This window comes from Mesocricetus auratus, unplaced genomic scaffold (assembly GCF_017639785.1).
Source record: "Mesocricetus auratus isolate SY011 unplaced genomic scaffold, BCM_Maur_2.0 Super-Scaffold_6731, whole genome shotgun sequence".
NCBI lineage: Eukaryota > Metazoa > Chordata > Mammalia > Rodentia > Cricetidae > Mesocricetus > Mesocricetus auratus.
In genome coordinates, this window is record NW_024429185.1 from 1,458,849 (window position 1) to 1,482,230 (window position 23,382).

The 23,382-nt window shown below is 55.9% G+C and overlaps 2 protein-coding genes across 4 annotated transcripts; both read left to right on the forward strand.

Moving 5' to 3' along the window:
* Positions 1 to 100: 100 nt before the first annotated feature.
* On the forward strand, positions 101 to 10,610 carry Cope (COPI coat complex subunit epsilon). 2 transcript variants are annotated; one of them, XM_040742061.1, is made up of 10 exons: positions 103 to 272; positions 2,272 to 2,334; positions 3,104 to 3,204; positions 3,884 to 4,036; positions 5,242 to 5,295; positions 5,708 to 5,789; positions 7,528 to 7,683; positions 9,406 to 9,474; positions 10,325 to 10,399; positions 10,479 to 10,610. In XM_040742061.1, exons 1-10 carry the CDS (start codon positions 147 to 149, stop codon positions 10,524 to 10,526), a joined length of 927 nt encoding a protein of 308 aa, XP_040597995.1. In that variant the 5' UTR covers positions 103 to 146; the 3' UTR covers positions 10,527 to 10,610. The 2 variants fall into 2 exon arrangements, with proteins under 2 accessions (XP_040597996.1, XP_040597995.1); XM_040742062.1 differs by lacking the exon at positions 9,406 to 9,474 and having other exon boundaries at positions 101 to 272.
* A 2,715-nt stretch (positions 10,611 to 13,325) lies between these two features.
* On the forward strand, positions 13,326 to 23,258 carry Cers1 (ceramide synthase 1). Of its 2 annotated transcripts, none has more exons than XM_040742060.1 (7): positions 13,326 to 13,651; positions 15,547 to 15,706; positions 17,728 to 17,908; positions 18,960 to 19,121; positions 19,463 to 19,610; positions 19,711 to 19,866; positions 23,124 to 23,257. In XM_040742060.1, exons 1-6 carry the CDS (start codon positions 13,403 to 13,405, stop codon positions 19,822 to 19,824), a joined length of 1,014 nt encoding a protein of 337 aa, XP_040597994.1. In that variant the 5' UTR covers positions 13,326 to 13,402; the 3' UTR covers positions 19,825 to 19,866; positions 23,124 to 23,257. The 2 variants fall into 2 exon arrangements, with proteins under 2 accessions (XP_040597994.1, XP_005086194.1); XM_005086137.4 differs by having other exon boundaries at positions 13,329 to 13,651; positions 19,711 to 19,820; positions 23,124 to 23,258.
* The last annotated feature ends 124 nt before the right edge of the window (positions 23,259 to 23,382 follow it).

Here is a 23,382-nt window from a genome sequence, read left to right on the forward strand (position 1 = left end):
TCTGAACTACAGTTCCCAGGAGGCTTTGCATCACGCCACATCGCGATTGGTTCGGTGGAACTACGTTCCCCACAATTCCTGGCGGCGGGGCCCTGCTTCCGGCCTACGTGTCTCCCCGGAAGAGAACTGTTTACGGGGGAGGCGACATGGCTCCTCCGGCTCCCGGCGCGGCCTCTGGAGGCTCCGGAGAGGTAGACGAGCTGTTCGATGTGAAGAACGCTTTCTACATCGGCAGCTACCAGCAGTGCATCAACGAGGCGCAGCGAGTGAAGGTGGGCGGTGGGCGAGGCAGCTTCCGGTTTGTTTTGAACTTACCGTGTAGCGGAGGCGAGGCCGACCGCCGGGTTCTGCTCCCTCAGTCTCCACCTCAGTGCTCGGCTGACAGGCGCGCACCTCTGCTCGCAGTTCCCAGTTCTGCGGGAGGATTGTAGCCTAGGCTGCCCCGCGTCAGGGTCCCGGTGGGGTGTGGCCCTGCCTCCCTCTCAAAGCCTCTTGCTGTTTTGGTTTGCTCCCACACACACGCTTTTCGTTTTTTTCCTGAGACAGGGTTTCTTTTTGTTTAGGTCTGGCTGGCCTGGCACTCGCTCTGTAGCCCAGGCTGGCCTCGAACTCACAGAGATCCGCCTGCCTCTGCCTCCCGAGTGCTGGGACTAAAGGGTGGCCACCACGCCCGGCAGCAGCATCATTCCTGCCTAGCTGATGGTCTCATGGTTGGAGGGCTCTGCCTTGCTCAGATTCTCCTCTTCCCCAGTGATGATGCATTGGCTGATGACTTCCTAAGCTTCTAGAAGGTTCTCTAGATGGAAGGCTTTCCTTCCATCTCAGAACAGCAGATGTGGGGTCCGCTCATCCTTAGAAACCCTGTGTTTCCTGTCACTTTCCTCTGTGTCTCTGCTCTTTAGGATTTGTGTAGTTAAGTTCCTGATTCTGGACTCTGAACTCTAGGAATGAGGGACAGTAAATGTTTAGTAAGTGAAGCCACCTCAGCGAATCTCTGAATTTGGCGTCTTCCTTCCTTGTTTCTTTCCGATGTTTTGTTTTAGATGACACCCAGCCGCCACGTGCCTGTCCAGTGCCAGCACTGACTCTAGCTGCTGTTATCTCTTCCCTTTTACACCTCCCACCGGCTTCTCCACAGCCCTGTCTAACACACCAGCCCTCCCAGTTCTTACCGGGGACCTCAGCCAAGTTCCCAGAACGCCTCATAACCCTTCTAGAACTTCAGACCTCAGGTGGTCCCGTCACACACCTGTTCCTTCCTAGCAAGGCGGCACTAGCATTGTAGATGGCTCGGGGCAGGGCCTCTCCCTGCTTCAGCTTCGGGCCCTGTGAAACTTGCTAGTTGCTAGACTGCTGGGCACTGTGGTGACCAGGGCCCCTCAGGGTGTGTGGTCTCAGCTACTCCAGAGGCTGAAGCAGGAAGACCAATAGAAGCCACCCTGGGCTCTCTGCCTAGAATAAATGTATGTATCCACTTACCACAGAATGGCCTGTCCTGTGCGCCAAACACTTCAGGGGTCTAGTCTCTAGCCTCTGCCTCTGTTTCTGTCCATCTGTCTCTCTTCCTCTGTTTTTTGAAATGCTGGGGATAGAATCCAAGACCTGCATATGCTTGACATCTCTCTGCTGTCTTGTGTCTCCTCAGCCCATGCCTTTGGGGTTCATTCAGCCACTCCCTTGCTGCAAAACATACAGATTCAGCTTCTGGAAAGCCAGAGACTCTCAGTTCCCTCCCTCCTTCCTTCCAAAGCCCTTGCTCCCGCACAACAGGCTCTACAGGCTGTGGGAGATGATGGGAAGGCCTCGACTCTCTATTCCCAGTCCAGGCTGACCTCAAGCTAATTGAAATCCTCCTGCCTCAGCCTCCTGGGTGCTGGGACCCTGGGCATGGTGAGCCACACCTTTCATCCCAGCTGCAGAAGGCAGAAGCAGGAAGACGCAACGTTCAAGGTTGTTTTCAGCTACATAGCAAGTTTGAGGCCAGCCTGGTTTGCACGAAACCAAAATGCTCCCCAAGTGATAAGACCAAAGCCCAGCTGAACTGTAAGCAGGGCTGTCTGCACCCAGAGGGGTTGGGACCCTCAGTGTGGCTGTAGTAGTACCGCGCGGGGATGCTTGGGATGGCGGTTTAGCCTCCAGCTCACACTGGTGGAGATAGCAAGTTTCTCACCGTGTGCCCTCTGTAGAGGCTTCCGAGTCTCCTGGGCTCCAGCTGAGACCCAGAGCCAGTTAGCCTGGGTCCCCCACCTTACTCTGGTCATCTCTCCCCAGCTGTGCAGTCCCGAGAGGGAAGTGGAGAGGGATGTCTTCCTGTACAGAGCGTACATCGCACAGGTTAGTGTGGGTTCGCCTGGGGAGGGCCCAGAGCACTCTGCAGGAAAGCTGTGGGCAGCCAAGTGGGGGCCTGGGTCAGGATTCTCCATCATGAGGAAGGGCGGGTATGTGTGCTCAGAAGACAGCCTGCTGCACTCCATTCTCCTCCCATTGTGTGGCTTCTGAGAATCGAACTCGAGTCATTAGACTTGGCAGTCAGTGTAGTCCAGGCTTCCCTTGGGCCTCTACATCCCCTGTGTTTGGCTTCATCATCACCCACGTAAAACAGTGAGGGTTATTTTCACATTCAAAAAGCAATCCCCAGCTGTGTATGATGGCACAGGCCTGTCACCCCAGTCCTTTGGAGACAGGCAGGAGGAGCTCAGGTTTGAGGGTAGCCTGGGCTACATAGCAAGACCCTGACCTCTGAAAAGCTCTTCTTCACTCTGGCCCAGGGCAGGACTCAGGTGCCCAGGAGTGGTATTTCACAGACAGAAATCCCCCTGCCTCAGCACATAACACATGATCTGGCTGCCAGTCCCATTGTATCCCACACTCCTCTGAGTGTGTCAGAGAAAACCCAGATGTGACTCCAGCAGGGTGTGGTGACACACCTCTAGCGCTTGGAAGGTTGGCGGGGGAATCCCTACAACTTTGAGAGCAGCCTGGGTAAGAAAGTGACAGCGTGTCTCCAGAAGTAGCCATGAGTGTCAGAGACGCTGCTGGCGTGGGCAATGTGCTGGTGGCGGTGGGAAGGACTGACGTGCGCCTGTGACGGTTGTGACCGCAGAGGAAGTATGGTGTGGTCCTGGACGAGATCAAGCCCTCCTCGGCCCCGGAGCTCCAGGCAGTGCGCATGTTTGCTGACTACCTTGCCACTGAGAACCGGAGGTAAGGCCTGGCCAGGCCCGGGACCAGGGTCTGCTCCACCAGCAGGGGAGGGTGAGGTGTCTCTCTTCTACCCTTCCCTTCCTGGGGTCTCCATTCCCCCAGCTGTCAGAGGAGGCAGTGACAGATCTGCCGCGCAGGGCTGAGGGCGTGGCTGTGTGTTGAGTATGTGCAGCCTGCACGTGGCCTTGGCTTCCATTCCTAGCACAGAGGAGGGTATGGGGGCCTTGGAAACAGGTCACCAAGCCCTGTCCCAGAGCTTCAGACCTCACTCCCTTCCTAGCAACCTGGCTGACCACACCCAGGGTCAATCTGTCCTGCCTGCTTCACCAGCACCCAGGCCTGCCCATGCTCTACACCAGGCCCTGGCACACAGCCGTTGGGATTTCCACACCACAGGCTGACATGCTCTGATCAGTTTCTCAGCCTCCCCAGCAGGGCTGGGGCGGGTCGGTGCCCCAGCCTGTTTTGTCATTGAGTTAGAACGCATGACTCTAGGCACCAAAGATGTCGCATGTTAAGGTCACATGCACTCTGTGGAGGTGGCCGGGCCACTGCTGCGAGTTGGCAGCACCCCTGGGCTGACATACCTCCTCTGCACTCCTGAAGAGTAGGGTCCCTCAGGGTCACAGGGCGGAGGCTGACTTCCGCCTTAGCCTCACTGAGCAGCTGCATCTCACAGGGACGCCATCGTGGTGGAGCTGGACCGTGAGATGAGCAGGAGTGTGGATGTGACCAATACCACGTTCCTGCTCATGGCTGCCTCCGTCTACTTCCATGACCAGAATCCAGATGCAGCCCTGCGCACTCTGCACCAGGGTGACAGCCTCGAGTGGTGAGTGGTCTGCAGTCTGCTCCCTTCTAGATTTCTGAGACAGGGTCTCACCGGGGCCCACCCAGTGCAGCCCTGACTCCCACAGGTTGTTTTGTGATGTACATGTACATACACACACACACACACACACCAGGAACTGCTGAGCTGAAGGATGGGGGGATATAATCTATACATGTATAAATTGTCCAAGTACAAATTTAGAATTTAGAATTATTAAAAAATGAAAATTAAAAAAAAATTGGGAGGCTGGAGAGATGGCTCAGAGGGTAAGAGCATTGCCTGCTCTTTCAAAGGTCCTGAGTTCAATTCCCAGCAATCCCATGGTGGCTCACAACCGTCTGTAATGAGATCTGGTGCCTTCTTCTGGCCTGCATACATAATAAATAAATAAATCTAGAGAGAGAGGGAGGGAGAGAGAGACACAAGCAGGGCAGGCACATACCCAACACCCCAACTTCTAAGGGAAGTGGATCAAGGCTTTTATCTGTGTATATATATTTTATTTGGGAACAGGTTACATGTACCAATGCTTGTGCGTGTTGTAGACCAGTGGGTAATATGTGGGAACAGGTTTTTTTCTACCATATGGGTCCTGGGGATCAAAGTCATCAGGCTCAGTAGCAAGTGCTAACCCTCTGAACTGTCTCCCAGATGCATTAGGGTTTGGAGGCTAGCCTGGGCCACGTGGTGAGAGAGCTTGTTCAGGCAAGGGCATTTGGCTCTTATCCCAGCACTTAGAGGCAGAGGAAGGAGGCTCTGAAAGTCAAGGTCATCCCTGCTAATCTCAAACTCAAGTCTAGTTGAGGCTACATGGGGTCTGATGAAAACAAGGGCAGATGGTCACAGGCCCCGACTTGGAACGGGAAGAAAAGTAAGTAGGAGAATGCAGATGGAGTTGGCCACGGCTGGACCTGGGGCTGACTTTTCTCTAGCGGGAAACAAGGGACAAGTGGCCACATGAGTCACCTGTCTCCAGGAGCTGAGGGAGACGGATGAGGGCCAGGTGAAGGTGCTCTAGGGCCTGCCTCAGTAGTGCTGTGTGCATTTGCCCCACACAGAAGCGGGGAAGGTCTGGGCCCAAAAGTGCAGTCAGCGGGGTTTCTGCTTGCAAGTCTGGGCTCCTGTGAGCTCACTGGCAAAGTGGGAATGTTTCCCTTGGCAAGCCCAGGCACCTGCTGACCACTCTGTCTCTGCCCTGCCCACAGCATGGCCATGACGATCCAGATCCTCCTCAAGCTCGACAGGCTGGACCTAGCCCGGTGAGCCACAGCGAGGACCAGCTTCCCTGAGGCCTCTCCTTGTTTCTGCTCCATACAAGTGACACACTGTCCACATAGCCTCTCCCTGCAGTCCTTTGCTGGGGACAAGGGCTCTGCCCGTTTCCCTCTGTAAAGCTGGGGGTAAAGGTTGTCATGCGTAGTGATGGGAGGCTCTGCGTAGGACGTGTGGGAGGCTCCATCCTGTCACACTGTTGATGGTGTTAGGGAGGGTTTGTTGCTGGGAGTGGAGTGCAGTGCACAGCTCTTCCCCAGGAAGCATCTCTCTAGATTCCTCACCATGTGAGGCAGCAGGTGGGCCAGCCATGTCTGCCACATGTCAGCTCTACACAGACTGGCAGGGGAGGGTGCCAGGATCTGTCCCCACCACTCAGCACCTGTGTCCTGTCCCTAGGAAGGAGCTGAAGAAGATGCAGGACCAAGATGAGGACGCCACTCTCACCCAGCTAGCCACCGCCTGGGTCAACCTGGCTGTGGTAAGCCCCACAGGCATTGGCCTCGTCCCTCCCTTCACCCCTCTCCCCTGCAGGCCGAATGGCAGAGCTTTGCAGACACTGGAGGAAGTGGTCCCACTGGCAGCTGGCCTGGCCTCCGTGTCCCCTGGGCTTGGGGCAGCTTTGCTCTGTTCTCAGGCTTCCTTTAACTGGGCTGGTGACAGGTGGGGCATCCTCAGCCCACACTGCCCTGCCGCCTGGCAGCTGCCTTGTTCTGGTTCCTGGGCTTGGCCTCCTTTCCTGAGCTTCTGTCCATAGCCCTTGACAAGGGAGCCCAGGCCCCTGGCCTCACACAGCCCTCCTCCAGGGTGGAGGCTCACCTCCTTACTTTTAGTTCAGTTGTTTTGTTTTTCTGGGACTGGCGTGAAACCCAGGGCCTTACTCATACTTGGCAAGCACTGCACCCCAGCCATGTTTATTATTATTTAAATTCAGCCTTGAGGGACTTTGTGTTTTGCTGTGGGTTGGTTTGGTTTGGTTTTTGGTTTTTGGCTTTTTTTTTTCAAGACAGGGTTTCTCTGTGTAGCCCTGGCTGTCCCAGAACTCGCTCTGTAGACCAGGCTGACCTTGAACTCACAGAGATCAGCCTGCCTCTGCTTCCTGGGTGCTGGGATTAAAGGCGTGCGCCACCACCACCTGGCTGTTTTGTTGTGTTTTAAACAGAGGTCTCATAAAACCCAGGCTGGCATCAAATAGGTCGTATTGAGGATGGTTTTGAACTCCTGATCTCCCTGCCTCCATCACCTTAATGCTGAATGAGATGCAGGCACACTCCCCAGGCCTGGTCCCTGCCCCTTTGTTCTTAGCTGTCTATGTGTGTGCATATGCATCAGTGCCCAAAGAGGCCAGAAGAGGGCGTCAGACCCCCTCACAGCTGTTACAAGTGGTTGCGAGGTGCCCAGTGGGTGCTGGAGGTGGGTCCGTTTAAAGAGAGGCAGGGGCCTCTGTGAGTTCCAGGACAGCCAGGGCTGCACAGAGAAACCCCATCTCAACAAACAAAAGAGTAGCAGGCCCTGGTAGACTCACCTATCTTCAGCCCCCTGGCCTTTTTTGAAATTAATTTTCAAGGCTAGTCTGGTCTACAGAGAAGCCCTGTCTTGAGGCTCATAGCCTGCCATGGTGGCCCTGGGTAGTCAGGCAGAACTTGGGCTGTGTTCGCACGCATGCATTTGCTGTGGTCACTAGAATGTACTGGGGTGGGGTGTGCTTGGGAGGTCAAACTCTGGTCTTTAGGTCTGGCAGCACCTTTCCCTGCTGAGTCGTCTCTCCGGCTGAAGGCTTGAAGTCTGCCCTCCTATAGCAGGGTTAGGAAGCTGGAGTGACGGCCCAGCGCTGCCAGGCCTCACTGTTTTGAGACCTAGTGTCCCTGTGTCCCTGGTTGCCCTTGGGTTCAGGTGAGCTCACCTCAGCTCCCTGAGGATCTGTGCACACCTGGGTCTTTCCTCTAGTGATGTACTGTGTGATGAGCAGTAGTCACAGGGCAGACACCACTCTGTCCCTCTGTGTCCCTGTGGTCCCAGCACATACACCGCGTCCCTGGAAACCTTTCCCACAGTGTCCAGCAGGCTGACTCTTACGGTGCTTGTCCACACGCTCTGCAGAGGGCGCTCTGTGGGATGGAGGAGGGGCCTGAGCTGGTCTCAGAGGGACTAACCCTGAGCTGACTTGAGGAGCATTCAGGACGAGCAGATGACCAGCAGTGACATAGGTGTCCCCACAGGGTGGTGAGAAGCTGCAGGAAGCCTACTACATCTTCCAGGAGCTGGCTGACAAGTGTTCCCCCACGCTGCTGCTGCTCAATGGCCAGGCAGCCTGCCACTCGGCACAGGGCCGCTGGGAGACTGCTGAGGGCGTGCTGCAGGAGGCACTGGACAAGGTGGGTGGGACGTGCCAGGACCGGCCTGGGCCCCCCAGTATCCTGTCCTCTGCTGTACCCCAAACAAGTGAAAACCAAGGTTACAAGACTGAAACTTTGGGTGGCCTGATTAGTGGCCACACTCTCTAGATCCACTGCCACTCTACTCCCTGCCGTGGGGTCTCTAGGGTGGTCTTTCACCCAGCTCGCTTGGAGCGTTTCAAGCCCCGGCAATCCTTGTTCCATGGTGCCCAGGTACTGGGGTGATGGGCCTTACTTGAAATGAAAGCGCGTAGCTGGGGGGTGCACACTTTTAGTCCCCGCACTCGGAGGCTGGCCTCCGACTCAGACATCCCTGCCTCTGCCGAGTACAGGCATTAAAGGTGCGCCACCACCGCCCGGCTGCCTTTGGGATTTTTCAGCACAGGTGCCCTGTTGTGGGACTTGGCAGCTAGTTGGCTCCCATCTGTGTCCCCCCCCAGTCCCTCCCCTGGAACTGGCCTCCCATCCCTGCCTGGATGGAAAAGGCTGGTGATGGAGCTGTGCGGGAGGGGCGTCACATTTAACCAGCGGCTTCATGGGGCGCAAATGAGCTTGGTGCCCCTCCCCCAGCTGGGAGGTAGACTTAGGCTAGGCTGAGCAGGAATATATGGGGTAGACTTAGGCTGAGCAGGAATATATGGGGTAGACTTAGGCTGAGCGGGGATACATGGGGTAGACTTAGGCTGAGCAGGAATATATGGGGTAGACTTAGGCTGAGCGGGAATATATGGGGTAGACTTAGGCTAGGCTGAGCAGGAATATATGGGGTAGACTTAGGCTGAGCGGGGATATATGGGGTAGACTTAGGCTAGGCTGAGTGGGAATATATGGGGTAGACTTAGGCTGAGCAGGAATATATGGGGTAGACTTAGGCTGAGCGGGGATACATGGGTAGACTTAGGCTGAGCAGGAATATATGGGGTAGACTTAGGCTGAGCGGGGATACATGGGATAGACTTAGGCTGAGCAGGAATATATGGGGTAGACTTAGGCTGAGCGGGAATATATGGGGTAGACTTAGGCTGAGCGGGGATACATGGGGTAGACTTAGGCTGAGCAGGAATATATGGGGTAGACTTAGGCTGAGCGGGAATATATGGGGTAGACTTAGGCTAGGCTGAGCGGGAATATATGGGGTAGACTTAGGCTGAGCAGGAATATATGGGGTAGACTTAGGCTAGGCTGAGCAGGAATATATGGGGTAGACTTAGGCTGAGCGGGGATACATGGGTAGACTTAGGCTGAGCAGGAATATATGGGGTAGACTTAGGCTGAGCGGGGATACGTGGGGTAGACTTAGGCTGAGCGGGAATATATGGGGTAGACTTAGGCTGAGCGGGGATACATGGGGTAGACTTAGGCTGAGCGGGAATATATGGGGTAGACTTAGGCTGAGCGGGGATACGTGGGGTAGACCTAGGCTGAGCGGGAATATATGGGATAGACTTAGGCTGAGCGGGGATACGTGGGGTAGACCTAGGCTGAGCGGGAATATATGGGGTAGACTTAGGCTGAGCGGGGATACATGGGGTAGACCTAGGCTGAGCGGGAATATATGGGGGCCTCTGGGACAGCTTGGCCCCACCCCACCTTCCCTACACTGGCTTGGGCTGGGCTGGCTGCTTTCTGGCCCCAGATAGATGTTGGTCTATGGGTTCAGGGCCTGGTTTTGCTGACCACCTGTCCCCCATCTGTTTCTAGGACAGCAGCCATCCCGAGACCCTCATTAACCTCATCGTACTGTCACAGCACCTAGGCAAGCCCCCTGAGGTATGTTGTAACGTGACACAGGCCTTAGCCCCTTCAGGGTGGAGGTGGGGACAGCGACAGGACAAGCAGGGACCAGGGAGACAGCGTGCAGTGGCTTCATTGAGGGGAAGAGGAAGTTGGGCAGTACTCTGCATGGGTCCTACTGAGCCCTGAGCCATGTGAGGACAGCCGGCTATCCTTAGTGTTGAGTGGTCAGGACTGGGCTGGAGCCATCTTGAGTCTAGGTCCTAGAACAGTAGTTCTCAATCTGCGTGGGTCACGACCCCTTGGTGGCTAAACAACGCTTTCATAGGGGTCACATCAGATACATTTCATTATGATTCATAGTAGCAGAATTACAGTGAAGTACCAATTAAATGGGGTCACACAACATATATATATATATATATATTTTTTTTTTTTTTTTTTTTTTGGTTATATGAGACAGGGTTTCTCTGTATTGTTTTGGAGGGTGCCCTGGAACTTGCTCTGGTCTCGAACTCACAGAGATCCTCCTGCCTCTGCCTCCCGAGTGCTGAGATTAAAGGTGTGCGCCACCACCGCCCGGCGGGGAACTATAGTAAAGGGTCACAGCATTAGGGTTGAGAGCCACTGCTCTAGAACGTAGGACATGTTAGCTCACAAAGCTGCATCACCCTGTTTCTGCAGTGTGACCCACCCCATCCTGGTCACTCCATCCCTGGGGCCTCTGCTCCACACCTGAGACTAGCTCAGCAGTGTGCTGCTGCCTGCCTCTCGGTTGGGAGGGGTGGAGGTTAGGGGCCCTCCCTCGCCCCCACCCTGTTCTGCAGAGCAGAGTGGCTTTCGGATCCCCATGTCTGGCTAGCCCATCCCACCTCACACTCCTCAGGTGACAAACCGGTACCTGTCACAGCTGAAGGACGCACACAGGACCCATCCCTTCATCAAGGAGTACCAGGCCAAGGTGAGCAGTCATCCCTGGCGTGGGGGTCTTGAGGGGAGGCTGAGCTGTCTCGTGCATGGCATCTGACCCCCCCCCGCAGGAGAACGATTTTGATCGCCTCGCCCTGCAGTATGCGCCCAGCGCCTGAGGTGGAGAGCCCTGTGACCCCAGCTCTGTGCCAGATGTCACCCTCACTTCCTTGTCTGTCAATAAAGTCTGTCCATCTTCTCTGCCTGATGACTACATGGCACTCACTCCAGCCACTCTGACGGGTGTGGGACCAGGGTTTGGAGGCAGGAGTTACAGGGTCCCACCTTACTCTGGGCTACAGGATACCCTAGCCTCCCTGTCCTGGTAGTCCTCACCAGCCCTACAGGCATCTAGAGGTAGCCTCAGTCAGCATGCAGGGAACCAGGTGCAGGCCCACAGAGCAACTCTCATGTGGGTGTCGAGCCTCGAACTGAGGATCCTAGGCTTGTCAGGGCACTACACGCTGGGCAGTCACTGGCAGGACTGTCAGGCAAGATGGAGACCGTGCTGGGACCTGCTTAGCAGAGACCTACAGTGAGAGCTCTGCACGGGGAGGAGGAAGGCTGCCTGCGGCCGTAGCCAGGGCAGAGGTTGGCAGTGTGCCCCATGTTAGGCTGTAGAGGATGTGCTTCCAGTAGCTGGCTGTGCGCCTCTACCTGTGCCCCGGCCTCATCTCACCTGCTGCGGAGGAGGTACGGTATTTGGATGTCAGGCTGGTGTCTCACCTGTCTCAGGGGCAGCCACCTGACACACAACCTCAGATGCCACTGCAAAGCATCCGCTGGCACCCGACCCTGTGGTAGGAGGGTCAGGCATCATTATCAGCCCAGCATGGGCTCCATTAGGGGTCCAGCAGCCTCAGCACTGAGTCTTGGTGGCTGTTAAGTGTCTGCCCAGCAGCCCTGGTCCCAGGCCAAGAAGAAACTCAGACTGAGCAGGCTTCTTACCTTACAGATAGGTGTTACGTTTGCCAGATGGCACAGGTTGCCAGGAGGGACTGGGAAGGGCCCTAGCCCCTAGCCTGACGACCCAGGAGCAAGTGCAGGAAGCCCTTACCCACGAGGGTCTACAGTCAAGAGCACTGAGGAGAGGTGGGAGACCGGGGGTTGATGGGCAGCCTCAACTACACCATGAGACCCCATCTCAGGGGAAGGGGCTGTGAGGCGGCTTAGTAAACTGCTGTCCCTGAAGCACAGGCCTGAGCTTGGATCCCCAGGTGGCTTGTGTCTGTAACCCCAGGATTGGAGGCTGGGTGTGCGGGACCAGGCTCCGAGGGCTCCTGGTCTAGCTAGATCAACGAGCCCTACGTCAGAGGCCCTGCCTCCAGAAGTGGAGAGTGGGCACTGGAGAGGTGGGTCAGTGTTAAGAGCACACTCTGTTCTTGAAGAGGACCTAGGTTTGGTTCCCAACGCATTCCAGGAGGTTTGATGCTCTCTTTTGGCCTCTGGGCGCCATGCCGGCAAAACACACAAAATGACTAACTCTTTTAAAATAAAATAATAGCGGGCTGGAGAGGTGGGTCGGTGGTTAAAAGCACACTGCTCTTGCGGAGGACTGGGGTTCTGATCCTAGCAGCACTGTTCATCCAGCTCGCAACATCTGGAACCTCATCTCCAGGGAATCCCACATCTTCAGACCCATGGGCACCGAGACTCCTGTGGCAGATGTGTGCACAGGCACATGCACGTCAAGGTTTTTAAGTAGAAGTGAAGGAAGGTAGTGTATGTCTATCCCTGGCCTCCACACTCACATACCACGTGTGGGGGCGTGGCTTCAGTGTGGACTGCTTACTTTGCCTGCCCAGAGCCTGAGCTCCATCACCAGTAGTGGGTAAAACATGCATGGTAAGCCAGGAGTTGGTGGCGCACGCCTTTAATCCCAGCACTCGGGAGGCAGAGGCAGGCGGATCTCTGTGAGTTCGAGGCCAGCCTGGTCTACAAGAGCTAGTTTCAGAACAGCCTCCAAAGCCACAGAGAAACCCTGTCTCGAAAAACCAAAAAAAAAAAAAAATGCATGGCGGTGCATAACTACATTCGATGAGTTCAATGCCATCAGCAGCTACACACTGAGATTTTGTCTCAAAACCCACGAGGAGCCTGAGGCCGTGCTCAGCTGGAAGATGAGCCCACGAGGCCTTGAAGGACTCAGCAGGAGAGGAAACCAACCAGGCTAGTCTCAGTGGCTTTGACTCTGGAAGGCGGAACCACTGGAGGCTGGCCTTTTGACTGTCCCTAGCCCTCCTCCAGGTAGCCCCCTTCCTAATAACTGCACCCTCCCAGTAGTGAGCCTCTAGGTGGCTGGAACACTAGAACCAGGCTGTGCATCCCAGGGGCCCAGCGGGCACAGGTGGCTCACACCTTTAATCCCAGCACTCAGGAGACAGAGGCAGATGGATCTCTTGTGAGTTCAAGGCCACCAAGGGCTACATGAGAGTGAATCAGTCTAAAAGAGAAACAAAGCTCACATTTTAATCCCAGCACTAGCGAGGTATATAAGACAGGAGCAGGGTCTCAGGCCTGGCAATTAGACTCCAGCCACGTTGAAGATAGGAGGAAATTAGTCTCCCGCCATGTTCAGGCAGGATAACCACAGTCTTGGTAGCAGTAAGAGCTCTGCTGGCTTGGTGGCTTTGCTTTTCTGGTCTTCAGCTTGAGCCCCACTGTCTGCTGTCTCTGGGTCTATAGTATTCGTGCTACAAGAGTCAGTCAGCCCTCGCTTTCAGGACGTCATCCTGACTGCTGAAGAGCCCCAGGGTACTAGCTGAATGAGCAGAGGACCACCCAGAGCCTGGGGACCACTTGGTCTCACAGCAGCACCGCAGGACAGCAGGAGAGGTGGCGCCTGGCATCTTGAGGGGTGGGGCATGGGCTGACCACGCCCCTTTTGCTCTGGCGGGGGGCCTGCGCGGCCCCGGCCTGGCTGCAGCGCGTGACGCGGGGGCGCGCAGCGGCTCTGGCGTGCAGACATTAGCCGGACTGCAGGCGAGCGGGTGGCATGGCGGCCGCAGCAACGACCACCGGGCTCAAGGCGCCAGAGCCCATGCCGAGCTACGCGCAGATGTTGCAGCGAAGCTGGGCCTCTGCGCTGGCGGCGGCGCGGGGCTGCGGGGACTGCGGCTGGGGACTGGCGCGCCGCGGCCTGGCGGAGCACGCGCACCTGGCTGCGCCCGAGCTGCTGCTGACCGCGCTGTGCGCTCTGGGCTGGACCGCGCTGCGCTCGGCGGCCACCGCGCGCCTCTTTCGGGTCAGTGCGACCTGGGGGCCCCTGTGAACTGCATGCGGGAGAGCGAGTGGGGTCACTGCTCACGTATCCCTATGTCCGTGGTAGCCGCTGGAAAGTAGGGGGCTCGGGGCTGGAGATGCCCAGGATGTTGGGACCTCAGACTCTATCCCAAGACCCTTTGCAACAGGGCGGGGTGGGTGCAGGGGTGTGGCTGAACTGGGGTGACAGATTGGGGGTCCCATGTGGCGTGGGGTGTTCTGGGTGCAAGGAAACTAGATCCACACTATCCTGGACAGTTTCAATAGAATCTAGAGCGATCCTCTTGGTACAGCCTCTAGGCTGTTGCGGACCCTAGGGCCGACTTGAGGACCAGGGAACCCAGGCTTGCACCTGGAGGTCACCTGCGCCCTGCGTCACTGGGAGCTACTGTGTCTGCGCCCGGTCTGTCAATCGAGGCCCCGCCCCTCTCTGGGTCTTCACCACCCCCGGACCAGGGATGGCACAGACCTGCGTGTAAGGGGCCACGCCGAAGGGCTCAACCTTGGGAATAACCCTGTGCCTGTCTTCCGGGTTGGATTCTGCCGCCCCCATAGGGCGATGGTCAAAATACTGTTTTTGGAGACTAAGGCCACCGCCCAGGTCTGAAGAGTGACCCTGGGAGTGATACTGGCGTCTGACACTATTCTTCACCTTCCCTGGGGGGTGGTCTCCGTGGCATTTGGGCCGGTACCATGGTGGGTACTCTCCAGGGGACTAGCTGGGGACACCCCGCCCCCATCTGACTGGAAGTGGCAGAGGGTGTGGGGACAGAGCGTTGTGCCAACAAAGGGGCCTTTCTTTGCTGGAGGAAGAGGCTGTCCCTTGTTAGGCCAAGAGGGGGTGTTGTCCAGCTCCAGAGCCCACCCTGTCTGGATGGAGCGACCTCAGCCCCCAGCTGTTGGAGAGAGGGGAAGCAAAAGTGAGGAGAGCAGGTCTGGCTCCCGTCTGCCTGGGCCAGCATGCCCCCCCAACCCGCGCCCAGCTGGGATGCTGCGGGCCCACGAAGCAGCCTGACACCACCCTGCTTCCACCCTCCCCCTCCCCTAGAAACGAGCCGACGGGCTGCCCCATTCTCCAAGCTCAACTTGGCAGCAGCCTGGTTGCTAGGGGTTACGGAGCTGGGTTCTGGCTGTCTCCATGACAACTGCTGGGTGCTCTGGGTTCCTCTGGCCCCCTCAGCCTTGGGAGGAAGGGGGCTGGGTTTGGCCTACAGCTCTGGAGCTCCGCCCCAGGGTGCTGCCCATTCCAGCCCGGTTTTTTGTAGTTTTTGAGACAGTGTCTCACTCTGAAGCTCAGGCTGGTTAAATTCACAGCAGTCCTGACTCAGCTTCCCGCAAGCTGGGATGAGAGGCGCACACCACTGGTCTTCTAGCTCAGGGTCCTGTGTGTCTGCATGTCCCCAAAGTCAGCTTGCTTCCCCATCACGTGATTGCCTTGTCTCTCCCTTTCTCCTCAAACACCACCTCTCCCCTTCTCTTGGCCTGCAACATCGCAGCCTGTGGACCCCAGGTTCCCCTCCCATCCTCAGTCTCCTCCTCCTTCCCAAGGGGTGGGGTGGGGAGTGTCACTGTGTTTCCAAGTTCCCCTGTCCGCCAAGGCATTTTCCAACAGTCATCCCCCCTTTCTCCTTCCGAGACCCCTTGTTTCCTGCTAGAACCCAAGCGCCCCCACTTCCTTCTCGAAGGCCACACAGGACAGCTGGGTGCTAAGTTTAGCCCGTCATGGCCACACACATGGCTCTGGTTACCCAGATGACATGGGTGCAGAGACCCAGCCTTCTCACTGCCACCAAGCCTGGCGAGTCCCTGGGCCTTGGACTCCCCCCTGGAGGGGCATCAGCTCCCCAACAGTAACCATTACCCACCGTGTCCCCACAGCCCCTGGCCAAGCGGTGTCGTCTGCAGCCCAGAGATGCTGCCAGGTTACCTGAGAGCGCCTGGAAGCTCCTTTTCTACCTGGGCTGTTGGAGCTATTGTGCCTACCTGCTCCTGGGAACCCGGTACCCTTTCTTCCACGACCCGCCCTCCGTCTTCTATGGTAGGAACCCTGTGGGACCAGCTAAAGGACTCAGCTAAAAACAATAAAAAGGGGGCTTGCAAGATGGCTCGCGGGTAAAGGTGCTTGCAGTCAAACCTGACAATACACGTTCTAGCCTGGGGACCCCACATGGTGGAAATCGAGAACTGACTCTTTTTTTTTTTTTTTTTTCCGAGACAGGGTTGAGAACTGACTCTTAAAAGTTGTCCTCTAGCCGGGCGTTGGTGGTACACGCCTTTAATCCCAGCACTCGGGAGGCAGAGGCAGGTGGATCTCTGTGAGTTCAAGGCCAGCCTGGTCTACAGAGTGAGTTCCAGGACAGCCAGGGCTACACAGAGAACCCCTGTCTCGAGAAAAACAAAAAGCAAAAAAAAAAGTTGTCCTTTGACCTGCACATGCACACACACATGTTCTGGAACGGGCCCAATGAGACACCACTATCAAGCCCCAAGATAAGGGCGGTCATGGAACCCTGCAGCGCCTGGTCAGAGGTGGTCTCCTCCCAGAGGCGAAGTCACAGGCTGGAGTTTGAGTTCCATAAGCAGTGGATAGGATGGGGATTTGTAGGTGTAAAAATGTGCAGAGTGGGGGGCCTCCTTGCTGGTGACCATGGTCAGAAACCCTGGAAGGCACAGAGACAGAGAAAGGCTGGGGGGACTCTGGGTGGGATACAGCTAGGCGCTGTGGGGACTTTCCCACATGCAAAGCACCGCACACAATTTTTCCCCTATGTATTCCAGGTTAGCCTGAAACTGGGGATGCCCTCACTTAGCCTCCCGAGTGCTGGGACCCAGGTGTGCACCCCATCGCCACTCCCATGAGCCACAGGGTGTGAATTTCAAAAGGGTGCTAGCTGCCATTCATTGTGTCTTTATGTAGGTAACTCAGGGTTTCCTCTCCTTTGCTTTTTTTTTGTTTTAAGTAGGTCTCTCTGTGTAGCTTGACTGTCCTGGAACTCACTCTGTAGATCAGGCTGTCCTTGAACTCACAGAGATCCTCCTGCCTCTGCCTCCCAAACACTGGGATCAAAGGCGTGCATTGCCACGCCCAGCTGACCACCCACAATTGAATTAGGTTCATGTCTGGGCCAGAGTGTGTTGTGCATTTCCTGAGCACTCACAGGTGTGTGTGTGTGTGTGTGTGTGTGTGTGTGTGTGTTCCTGGAGACAGAAGCAAAGCAACTCCTAAGTACTGAATAGTGTTCAGTGACGGACCATGGCCTCACCCCCTCACTGGGGGATTCTATGCTGTCTCTATGCTTTTTACTCCTGAGCCACGCCACCGTCACTCATTGGGCAATTTTAGGCACGGGCTCTACCCCTGAGCCCCAGGCCCAGGCTTAAGTAAGTGCCAGGTTGGCTTGAGCTAGGAACATCCAGGAGGAGGCCCCCAAGCCCTCAAGGGGAGACCTGGCCTGCACAGATATCCTGGGCCAGGTACTGCAACAAGAACCATCTCCATCGTAGGGCGGGGCCCAGCGTGATGTACATACTCGTTATCTCAGTACTGAGGAGAAGGCTGAGGCAGGAGCATTACTGTGAGTTCTAAGGCCAGCCTTGGTTCCATAAGAGACTCTCGAAAGCAAGCACAATGGGCTGGGAGTTGGTAGACAGCTTTCCTAGAAGCAGGGGTCCCCAGCCCCGCCCACACGGGGCACCCCAGCACGCGGGAGTGGGGTGTGGGGGAGACTATGAGCTCTGGTCATCGTTTGCTGCATAGAGATTTTGAGGTGAGCCTGGCCTGTGACACCATGAGTCAAGAACAAAACAAGGCTGGTGAGTGAGGCGGCTCAGCCTGGAAAAGTGCGGCTGCCAAGCCTGGGCCCCGGCTGACCCCGGGACCCCCAGAGTGGAAGGAAATTGTCCTCTGGCCTCCGCAGGGACCTGAGATGGCAGGTGCCCACACACAGTTACACAGTAAATAATCGTAAAAAACAAGACTTCTGCGCCCACACTCGGGGGACACATCCTGTTGTGAGGCTATGCCGGCCTGAACGTGACCATGAACGTGGCTCTTTCCAGACTGGAGGCCCGGCATGGCGGTGCCCTGGGACATAGCCACTGCCTACCTGCTGCAGGGGAGCTTCTATTGTCACTCCATCTATGCCACCGTGTACATGGACACCTGGCGCAAGGACTCTGTGGTCATGCTGGCGCATCACGTGGTCACCCTGCTCCTCATCGCCTCTTCCTATGCCTTCCGGTGAGGTCACCAAGAGAGTGGGCGGGCGGTCTGTGCAGGGCCTGGGGCCTGATGGGGCTGGAGTAAAGGGGGTCATGGAGCAGGGGTGTGTTACACCTCGTTCAACTCCTTTTACGTTTATTTCCTTCTGAAGGTGGCGTGGGTGTTGCAGCTTGTTTGGAGTTCGGAGGACAACTTTGGGGAGTGGGTTCTGCTCATACGTGGTTCTGGGAGGTGAATTCAGGTCATCAGGCTTGACAGCAAGTGGCTTTACCCACTGAGCCATCCTGCTGACCACTGTAGGACACCCTTGGCCCACACAGCAAGGGTTTACTCAAAGGGGACCCAGAAACAGGAGATCTGCTGTGGAGCCCGCGTGTTCCCCCCTTCCCAGGGGGCTGAGACAGGAGGATTGCTTGAACCAGAGTTCCAGGCCTGAGCTACAGTAGGGCCCTGTCTCTAACAGAACAGAAAGTCAGCTAGGCTTCGGAGGCTGAGATGGGGGCAGATTTCTGTGGGTTACGGGCCAGCAAAAGCTCTAAAAGTGAAATCTGACTCAGGGCAATAAAGGGGGCAGAGAAATAGCTCACAGCGCTAAGAGCACTAGCTGCTCTCCCCAAGACACAAGTTGAGGGGCCACATCCTCACCTCAGGACACCAGAGTCCCTGTCCCCACGGGCACTGGCATGTGCCTGACACCCAGAGACAGATTACACAGCAGCAAGGTCAGGGTTAACAGCTTTGTGAGCTGCTCTTGTTGGCTTTGGATCTTTTTTTTTTTTTTTTATGTGTATGGGCGTTTTGTCTGCACTGAATAGGATGTCCTGGAACTGGAGTGACAGTGGCTGTGAGCCACTCTGTGGGTGTTGGGACCTGAACCGAGTCTCCTGGGAGGGCAGCAGTGCTCTTGCCTGCTGAGCCGTCTCAGTGCGTGCTGCTCTGGTGGCTAACCCGGGCTCAGTGCCCGGCACCAGCTTGCTTCTGCTTCCAGGAGACCCTCCTCCTGCCTTAGTTGCACACACATGCACACTGTGTGCTGGGGCAGTCCTGGCCTCATGTCTGTACTCCACAGGTACCACAATGTGGGCATCCTGGTGTTCTTCCTGCACGATGTTAACGACGTCCAGCTGGAATTCACCAAGCTCAACATCTACTTCAAGGCCAGGGGTGGCGCCTACAGCCGCTTGCATGGGCTGGTGGCCAACCTGGGCTGCCTTAGCTTCTGCTTCTGCTGGTGAGGGGTGGGGCCAGACGGAGGGGTGGGGCCAGGTAGGAGGGGCATGGAAGAGAGGGGTGTGGCTTCCTAGGATGGAGCCATGCCTTGGTATGCCGTTTGGGGAGGGGCTGATGCTTGGTGAGGTGGGCGAGGCCAGGAGGATGTGGCCTAGTCCAGAAAGGGCGGGGCCTGGGAAGAAATGGAAGGGCGCTAAACTTGGAAGTGGCAGCACAGAGAATGTGGGGATGGGAAGGGATGGGGCTGCCAGGCCGAGCGGATCCTGGTGCATGCGTGACGAGTGGATACGTCAGGGAAAGGCAGGGAGGGAGGGAGTCTCCCTGACCGGCCCCTCTCTCCAGGTTCTGGTTCCGCCTCTACTGGTTCCCGCTTAAGGTTCTGTATGCCACCTGCCACTCCAGCCTGCGGTCGGTGCCCGACATCCCGTACTACTTCTTTTTCAACACTCTGCTGCTGATCCTCACGGCCATGAACATCTATTGGTTCCTGGTGAGTCAGCCCTGGGGTCCCTCGGGCCAGGAGGGGCCTATGTGCAGGGGTAAAGGGCCTGGCACCCACGGAGTCTCACCCGCGCCTTCTCCTCCCACAGTACATCGTGGCTTTTGCAGCCAAGGTGCTAACTGGCCAGATGCGTGAACTGGAGGACGTGAGAGAATACGACACTCTGGAAGCTCAGCCCGCCAAGCCCTGCAAAGCTGAGTGAGTGAGGCTGGGGCTCGGCCCCAGCTCCTCCCTTCAGGAACAGGTGTGGGACCCAGAAAATGCAGGGACCCCATAGCGAAACTCCCTGAGGCAGAGCTGTGGGTGTGCAGCCAGTAATGCAAAACCTCTTCTGAGAGCGGAAGAGGCCAGTCAGGGCTGGCAACTGCCAGCTGACTGGAAGGGGCGAGCAAGAGATTGCACGAGGCCGGACTGTGACCTCCCGCCCAAAGGGGAGGGGCAGGTGCTGTCCACCTGCCCCGTTGGCCTGGGAGTCCAGGGTTGGCTCAGCAGCCAGGCAAAGGCTGGAATGGTGGTGGGGTCTCTGGACCTCTGGGGTCCCCCCAGCCCCAGGCTGTGTAGACAGGCGGGATTCAGGGCGTGCAGCACCCCCTGAGACAATGGGAAGAACCCACAGCAAGAACAAGGGAGAAGGCTACAGAAGGTTCCATGAGGGCAAACCAGTCAGCCCCTGGGGAATGGTGGAGGCATCAGCTTGGACGCCGTGAGGTGATGAAGAGGTGTGATTTAATTGTGTTTTTTTTTTTTCTGGGCGTTGGTGTATCACGCCTTTAATCCCAGCACTCGAGAGGCAGAGGCAGGAGGATCTTTGTGAGTTCATGGCCAGCCTGGTCTACAGAGCGAGTTCCAGGACAGGCTCCAAAATTATACAGAGAAACCCTGTCTCAAAAAACAAAAACAAAAACAAAAAAAAAACAAATGATAATTTGTGTTTTTAAGAAATGGAGGACACTTTTAAAAATTATTAATTCTCATGGTAGGGATGGGTAGGGATGGCACATTTGCCGGATGTGAAGAGGTCACAGGACAACCTTGTGATGTCATCTCTTTCCACACGTGGGTCCCAGGGATCAATGTCAGGTCACCACGCTTGGCTACAAACAACTTTCCCCACTGGGCCATCTTGCTGACCCTAGAGTCTTTTGTTTTTAACGTTTCAATTATTATTTTTATTTCATGTGTGTGGGTGTTTTCCCTGCACGTCTGTATGTGCACCATGTGTGTGAAGTGTCCAGGAAGTCCACAAGAGGGCGCTGGGCCCTGGAAGGAGTTACAGATAGGAGGTTGCTGGACACTGAACCCAGGCCCTTTGAAAGGGCTATCACTGCTCATGACTGACCCTGAACCATTCCTCCTCAGTGCTTCTCCCCCTTCCTAATGCTGCAGTGCTCTAATACAGTTCCTCATGTTGTGGGGACCCCAAACCATAAAATTATTTTTGCTGCTACTTCATAACTGTAATTTTGCTACGGTTATGAGTCATAAAGCAGGGTTGAAGAGATGGTTCAGAGGTTAAGAGCACTAGCTGTTCTTCCAGAGGTCCTAGGTTCAATTACCTGCACCCACATGGTGACTCACAACCATCTGTAATGAGATCTGTGCCCTCTTCTGACCTGCAGGCAGAACACTGTATATAATAAATAAATAGATCCTTAAGAAGTAAATCATAGGGGCCTGGAGAGATGGCTCAGAGGTTAAGAGCACTGACTGCTCTACCAGAGGTCCTGAGTTCAATTCCCAGCAACCACATGGTGGCTCACAACCATCTATAATTCAATCTGGTGCCCTCTTCTGGCATGTATATGTAATAAATAAATAAATCTTAAAAAAAAGAAGTAAATCATAAAGTAAATGTCTGCTATGCGACCCCTGTGAAAGGATCGTTTTGGCCATAGATTGGGAACTGTTGTCCTGGCCCTAAGTTATTCTTTTGTTTTGTTTGTTCTTTCTGTTTGTTTGTTTTTTTTGAGACAGAGTTTCTCTGTGGCTTTGGAGGCTGTCCTGGAACTCGCTCTGTAGACCAGATTGGTCTCGAACTCACAGAGATCCGCCTGCCTCTGCCTCCCGAGTGCTGGGATTAAAGGCGTGTACCACCAATGCCTGGCAATAAGCGTCACGTTTTAATCCTCTCCACACAGCGACACCAACTGAGAACCAAGTGTTTAATCCACCAGCCTGTGGGCACATCATGGAGGGCTGGGCCTGGCATGTGAACCCTCTCCTAGGGCTGTGGGTTCAGTCAGAGGATGATGTCTGACTGAGCCCACAGCAAAACCTCAAAAATAAAAGTGGAACAGCCACCAAAGCAGCTTGCCTGTGAGAGTGTTAGACCGAGAATTAACCAACTTCAGGCTTATGGCTCAAACTGCTGTTTGTGCAGATGGGGTTCAGGGTAGGATTGCATTTGCTGAGACTTAAGAGGTCTACTGGGAGTGTCATTTAGGGTGTGTTGGATTGAAGTACCTTTAATGTGGGCCATGAGGTGTGTGAAGACATGGGAGACCATATTGAAGAAGCTTCTAGAACATTTCAGAGGCTTCTACAAGGCTTAAGAGAACAGGGTAGGGAGATCAAACAGATCAATCCAGGAAGGGTCCTCTTGCTACAAAACGTGTAGAGAGAGAAATGTTTGGAAATGCAGCACCCAGGGCTCCAAAAGCAGGACCTCCACCCACCCCCAGGGTAGCTGCTCTGCTTCAGCTGAGGAAGTCTGTAGTATGTCCCAAGATCAGAAACTGTGCAGAGGGAGCACTAGGGACCCCATGCCACCCATAACTTGACTACTGGGGGGCGGGGCAGAAACCTCGGATCTCATCCCTTCTTGAGGAAACCTCAGTCTGGCCAGAACTCCTGCAAGAATTGCTTAGCAATCAGGTTGTCACTCCCTGAGAATCAGAGAGAATGAAACTATCAATTAAAAGCCCTAGCGCCAGCCACGGGGGAGGCAGAGGCAAGCATGTCTCTGAGTTCGAGACCAGCCTGGTCTACAAGAGTGAGTTCCAGGACAGCCTCCAAAGCCACAGAGAAACCCTGTCTCGAACTCCCCCCCCAAAAAAAAAGCTCTAGCTCTAGCGCTTGACACGGTGGGCCACGACTTTGATCATCTCAGCCCGGGGGAAGAAGAGGCAGAGGCAGGTGGATCTCTGTGAGCCAGGGGCCAACCTGCCCCCAAAGGGAGCTCTAGGCTAGCTGGGGTCACAGGGAGGGACCCCATCTCAATAAACAACGTCTAAAGCTCCCCACAACTGGTACTTGGGTGCAGTTTGGCTGTAGAGTACGTACCTAGAGTGGCCTTTCATCTTTCCCAGAGATTCTGAATATTCTGCAGGGAGTCAGGGGTTGGGAGGCACACAGGATCACAGCAGGAAGGGTCTGGGTCCCAGTCAGGGAGCAAGCCTCGAGCGATGCCTGGGAGGTGGGAGCAGGGGAAGGGAAGATACTCAACAGGGAGGGGGAACACTGTGGTCCCCAGACTAATCTGTCCTGACTTCTGGTCTCCAGGAAGCCGCTGAGGAACGGCCTGGTGAAGGACAAGCTCTTCTGAGTCCCCGTCCTCAATGCCGCCATCCAAGACTCCCTCCTATGCTACCTGGGGGACCGGCCCCGCCCCTGGAGACTTGGCTCAGTCCCCGGAGGTCTGCTCCCACCCCTGGGTACCTGGCCCCGCCTTTGGGGGCATGGCCTCGCCCACAGGACGCCGGCCCCGCTCTGAGATGCGAGATGCGACTCTTCTTCAGGGTCCCCGGCTGCCAGCAGCTCC